Source organism: Epinephelus moara, chromosome 3, assembly GCF_006386435.1.
Source record: "Epinephelus moara isolate mb chromosome 3, YSFRI_EMoa_1.0, whole genome shotgun sequence".
In the NCBI taxonomy this organism is placed as follows: domain Eukaryota; kingdom Metazoa; phylum Chordata; class Actinopteri; order Perciformes; family Serranidae; genus Epinephelus; species Epinephelus moara.
The window spans coordinates 3,129,345-3,135,851 of record NC_065508.1 but is presented as its reverse complement, the minus strand read 5'-3'; the positions used below and the strand labels follow the sequence as shown (position 1 = coordinate 3,135,851).

Below are 6,507 nucleotides of genomic sequence, written 5' to 3'. Positions count from 1 at the left end.
TTTATTAAAAGTAACAGGGTTGACGACTGCCTGGCGACCCGATTAAACTGATGTTTGTTTGTTTGTTTTTTTTACAACATTTTACATATATTAAGAATAAAACCCATTCATGAATAATGAAAGGACACTTGAGGCTTTATATAAAAGTTTATGTTTTTATGACAGTTTGACTTTTTTGGGCCTTAATAGCTAGTAAAAGTAGAACAATCATATTGAGCGACAGGCCATTTTTACAGCTTCTGAATGATGCTTCATACAAAAAGGTGTTTAAAACTCTTTGGAAACAAAATAAATAAAATTTTACATTGTTTTAATGTTACAAGAGATATGGAAAATAAATTCTAAAATGATTATAGTGTATTTATTGTTTATTGACATTTATAGCACAGTTTTGTTCGAGGGACACAAAATGGCACGTTTTCGTATAATGACCCTCATATGCGAGTTGAATATGAGACAAAAAAATATTGATTTTCTGTCATACTATAACCAACACTTCCACCTTTTTTGGTATGTTGTGACTTGAGGTTCATTTCCTCAAATTTGAGGTTTATTTCCTCAACTGGAGTAATGTTCTGACCACTGCATTCAATCTTGACCAAATGATGAATTTTCCCACTGACTGACTTATAAGAGAACCGAAAGTGCAACACATTTCTAATGCCTTTATCATGTGCACCATTACCACAGACAGATTGGGCCCTGCTTTATACCCGGTTCAAAGCGGGGCATAGGTGTTCTCTCTGGCACGCATTGTGTGATCAGGTGCATTGTTGGCGTACTGCTATTTTGAGACAGGAGAAAGCAACTGCGCCACTGACCAATAAAAACCTGGTCTAGTGTAAACAGTGTAGTATTTTCCTGCTATTGAAGGAGCGTATTATTTATATAGTACGGTGCGCCTCAATCACATGGATGGGACGCGTATGGGTGAACTTATACATCATTAATGAGGAAAATATTAAATACATTATCTAAAATGTGAACATAATAACCTAGTGGATGTGGCAGAGAGCAGAGCTGCAGCGCTGCTGTCCGACTCCGTTGAGAAAGACATTGTGCGCATTTACGCACGAGGAGCAGCGTAACTTCACTGATTATCTCAGACACTAAAAGTTAGCTCTGGTAACTCTTTCAAATTTGTTATTACAATTTCTAGTTTTGCTGCTTAAATGTCCCACAATATTTTCTGCAGTGACATTACTGCTCATACTTCATTAATCCCAGTAGAAAACCGCTCGCTTCTCCAATTTGTCAAATCCGCCAAATAGCAGTGAGAGGAGCAGGCGCACCTGGTTTTGAAAGGGAATGGGAGACGATACTCTAATTGGTTGAATTTATGTTACGCCAATAACACACCTATGATTAATTGAGGGACTAAATACAATCTCTTTGCCCCTTGCGCCTTACTTTGCACCCAGATTGCATTTGCGTCATGCGCTTCAGACCATGCGCTACTGATCTTTAAACAGGGCACACTGTGTTCAGCGTACACAGTGACTTGAAAGAACCTAAATAGAGGTAAAAATATCTGAAAGCATTCCATCATCTATTCTCAAAGAATCACTTACAGCGTTTTCTATATGACAGCAGGCATGTCTCCTACCTGGGCCGTTATGGGATGGCCTGCAGCACATGCACCTCACAGTAGCCACTGCAGTGAGGTCATAGCCAGTGCTGTGCTTTGGAAAATTAAGTGTGTCGTTCAAAAGGTCAGCAGTGGGGAGATGCAAACATGCCAACATAATAGCCTGAAGTTGTCACACCGCTTCCAGAGGGAAATCTAGGAGAGCAGGTTTTTAGTCTGGCACAGATGTTTAACTGAAGGTGACAGCTCTGTTAATTATTCATTATTGGATGTTCAGAGACACAGAATCATTAAATTCAGTCCACAGTACAGGTCAACAGTTATGAAAGTAAGAAAATCCGTAAATGTGCAACAGTAAAAACCCGTAAAGAAACTGATAATTCATGTGAGCAGTCACTGTACTTTTTGTTAAGTCAGATGGAAACAAACAAGGTTAATGTGTCACTGGTGAACATGTGCTGCCACAGTCACTTCAGTGTATCTTGGCTGAACTCCTGCAAATATCTGAAGTGTTGCTGAGTAACAGTGAACCTTTTGTTCATAGCAGGTGTCATTACTTGAAGCTCGGAGGCCAGTCAGAGGCTTTCATGAAAGGGTTCTTACATACAAAACTAGTGCCAAGGAAAAAACATGTTCCAGTATATTTTCAGTCTGATATGTAGGTCATTGTCTTTGACATTATTTACTGGAGCGTCAAGCAAAACACTTGTCTTTCAGCTCAGCAGCTGACAGTACAACCATTACCAGTAGTGGGTGAGTAAGAAAGATGGTGTAGGGTGCTCCATAAGCCTTGATAAATAATGTTTAAAATGAAAAAGTGGCAGAGTGGTAACTGAAAGTGAAAAAAGAAAGTTTTTAAAACTCAACAGTGATTGTTTTCCCTACAAAATGTTGTCACAAATATTTTCAGTCTTATGCAATGAACCACATGATGCCTAAAAGAAAAACTCTCCACCACCACAAAAATTCCAGTTAACCAATAATTATTACCATTCAGGGGCTGACACAAAATGTTCCCAGCCAGCAGTGCAAACACTTAATCTGCCATCATCAGGGTGTTCCTTTAACCAAGGAAGAGAAACTAATCATTAAAATAGTCATCTGACAGAATGGAGATTTGCACATGTGCTGCACAACTGCAACTCTTCCCCAGTTTAAAGGTTCAGTATGTGACAGTGGTAGGAGAAGAGTAATGCACACCGCAGATTGTCTTGTTAAGGTGCTGGCGATGGAGTAGAAAACTTGTAAAAGGAGGGAACGCTGCACACTTAGCTCCAAGTAAAAAATAAATTTTATTTAGGACAACGTTTCGGCACAGGGCCTTTGTCAAGTCTTAACTCACATGAGACACCAAAAGGAGTGGCTGATAAAGCCTTCTGTGAGCAATCTGCTCACCTGGTGTACACACCTGGTCTGCATTTGACACTAATCACCTGCATGTTTGACAGCAGAGAAGTGAATAAATCAGCTGATTGCAAAACTCACATCAGAGATCAAACATCACAATATACAATATTTACAAAAAAGAAGAAGAACAGATCAGCTGCACATCAACCTCTAAAAAAGCATCATTAGCAATATAAGCTGCACCTGGTCTCTGTCACTAGAGCTGACACTATTTATCTAGAGCAAAAAGTTAAAGAAAACATTTCAAATCGTCATCAACAGTCAGACCATTTGGTGCCAGAGTGTTCAAATAATGTATGTAGAAATGTTCCCTCCTAGATAAGAGATTTTCTAAATGACCAGCTCTTCTGGGGAGGAACCTTCTCAGTACCTATGTATTTCAATGAAGCAATAGGATGATTAGCTTCCACAAAATGAGCAGCCACAGGATAATTAAGATTTTTGCATCTGATGGTACTATGGTGCTCCGCGATGCGGGTTTTTAATTCCCTGCTTGTTTTGCCTATGTAGGCCTTACCACAAGGACAGGTAATCAGATACATCACAGATTTTGTGATGACCAAGTGGTGACCCCTCTAATGGGGATAGATTTACCAGAATGTGGATGTCTATAAGTACTACAGCAGTAAGTATAATTGCACTGAGCACAAGACCCACAGCGTCTGTTACCAGGTGTAAGTAATCTTTGGCTAGACTCCAAAGTGGGGGCCAAATCTGACCTTACTAGATGGTCTCTTAGATGTGACACTCACAGCATTAATAGAGCAGAAAACCAATATTTGCTGTGTAAAGATACAGTGGAGTAACGTCATCCAGAGCAGACACTGGCGTCAAGCTTCCTCTGTGTGTGTGTGTGTGTGTGTGTGTGTGTTATAACCCAAGCGTCTCTGCAGTTAAGTATGCTGAAAGGCTGTAGACTCAGCAAGAATTGATTCCTTGGGGACAACAAAAGTTAGACTGTAAGAACAACACACAGATTAAAGTCCATTCATATATTTGATACATAACAGGAGCTCTGAGAGTAATTATATAATGACCCAAAACACACCTAGTAGATGACAACTGCCTTGCTGAGGAAGCTGAAGGTGAAGGTGATGGACTGGCCAAGTATGTATCCAGCCCTAAACTCAGCTGTGCACCTTTGGGGCATCCTCAAGCTGAAGGTGGAGGAGCGCAAGGTGTCTTCACATCCATCTGCTCCATGACGTCATCATGGAGGAGTGGGAGAGGATTCCTGAAGCAACCTGTGAGCTCTGGTGAATTCCATGCCCAAAAGGGTTAAGGCAGTGCTAGATAATAATGGTTGGCACACAAAATATTGACACTTTAGGCACAATTTGGACATGTTCACTGTGGGGTGTACTCACTTGTGTTGCCAGCTGTTTAGATGTTGATGGCTATGTTTTAAGTAATTTAAGGAAGGTAAATCTATACTACTATACAAGCTGTACACTGACTACTTTAAGTTATATCAAAGTGTCATTTCTATAGTGTTGTCCCATGACAAGATATAATGAAATATTTGCAGAAATGGGAGGGGTGTACTCACTTATGTGAGATACTGTATGTGTGACAGTTCATAAACTGTGACACATGTAACATATTCATATAACCTATCAATAAAGCTGTAGGAGGTAGTAAATGGACAGTGTAGGTTTCAGTTTGCCCATGAATAAAGACTGTAGCTCCTCAAGCCTTATGAAGTGTGGGCTTTGAGTGTGACCGTGACCCACCAGTGAACAATTTGTAGCAATTTTTTAACCTTTTTATGTTTTTTATTTAGTGTAATTTTGTGGGATTAATATAATTTGTCAGGTTATGCATACCTTTTGATTTAAGACACCATAGTCTCAAGACTCAGCATATGAAACACATGATCCTCTTGATAATATATACAATATGAGCAGTATTATAGAAAGAGCTGGATCATAATTTAATACAGCATTAACTCATAACCCTGTAGAGCAGATTTCCCTGAAAACAAAAAAGATAGGCAGCACATTGCTAAGATGTTTGCTTGGATAGTGCAAAAACTCAAAGTATTAGTATGTACATTGAGCAGATTTGAAACCTGCAAGGACTGATTCTTTGGCCACTTGGGGGCAGCAACAGTCAGACTGTGTCACACACAAAGTTCAAATGAAACATTACAATGAAGTTCTTGTGATAATGTGTGAAGACTTATTTGCCTTACACTGAACCTAGACATAGATGGCCAGTCAGTTTGAACCTTTTTGATTGAGAGCTGCAACTGAAAATTTTAGTGAACCCAAATTTGGAACACCTAAGAACGGACTATTTAATAATAATAACTGAGGAAACGTACTGCAGAAATACATTTTTTATTGTATAAAATGATTACATAGCATGACAATGAGAGTTCTCATGACTCCTTTTAAAGTAGATCTCAGTGTCGCACATGGGCGTCTTTATACAAAAGGACATTGTAAACATTTACAGCTACTTCTGTGCTGTATTTAAGTTCTTGAGTCACAAACATTTCCTGAATGACAGGAAGGGTTCACGTCTGATATGAGTCTTAATTTGTCATTGTCCTCCACCCCTACTCACTCTTCTTCTTAGTGGTGCTGCTGCTCCTGTAACAGAGGACCTGGGCCAGAAGGACGCAGCTGAGACCGGCTGACAGTGTGTGTGACAGAGTGTCAAATGAGCTTCCTGTCTCCTACAAGACAAAGTTTCAAGCAGTTAGTAAAGGCAACAATGACAGATTAGAGTAAGTGATGGGGATTATGACTCTTTTAGTGAGCCTTATCATTTAGCTCAGCTCAGAAATAATGTCTCTTCATTTAATAGCACTTTTGGCTCTTATAATTCAGCCAAATTAAGCCATGTTTTGACCTATGTCTAGTATGTGTGCACATATATGACTTAAATTTATCAACGTGATAATACTAAACCACAAAAGTTCCAGAATACCATAATTTTACTTTATGTTTGGTTTAAGAACCCTAAATAATGTAAAATAAATACATTAAACAATATTGGTACTGTACATTTCTGCAAACCACTTAAAGAGGCAACAGAGCGCATCTTTTCTTTCTGCAAACCACTTAAAGAGGCAACAGAGCGCATCTTTTCCTAAATATATCATTATGAAAATAACGTGGGTTGCACAGGGTAGTGGCCACAGTAAAATCAGACTATCAGCGTTTACATAGGTTACTTAGAGGCTTTGCAATCTTTGTAATGAGCTTCTGCCAACGGTGCCGAAATTTCGCAGAAAAAATCTGCTTTACGGCAGGAAACAAGTCATGTATTGCAAAATTGGTTGGTCAGCCAATCAGGGACTGGAGCTGGTCCTTATGAGGAGTTGGGCATGAGATAGTTGAGTCACGAGCACAATGGCAGACGTACAAAGTTAGGAGACAAGTGAAAAACGGCCTAGCAAAAGAAAAGGAGCTCCTCTGTGTGAGGAGGCAAAGAAGAGCAAAAAGGAGAGTGATAAAAGAAGAGGAAAAACAAGAGTAAACCTCAGTCAGGCGTTCAAGAGA

The 6,507-nt window shown here is 39.4% G+C and overlaps 1 protein-coding gene across 1 annotated transcript in view; it reads right to left on the bottom strand.

Moving 5' to 3' along the window:
* Positions 1-5,308: 5,308 nt before the first annotated feature.
* The window catches only part of LOC126388320 (mannose-P-dolichol utilization defect 1 protein-like), a 9,389-nt gene continuing 8,190 nt past the window's right edge, over positions 5,309-6,507 (bottom strand). The window contains exon 7 of the mRNA XM_050041378.1: positions 5,309-5,678. Coding sequence (XP_049897335.1) covers positions 5,559-5,678 — 120 coding nt within the window. The 3' untranslated portion in view covers positions 5,309-5,558. The remainder of the gene's footprint in view (positions 5,679-6,507) is intronic.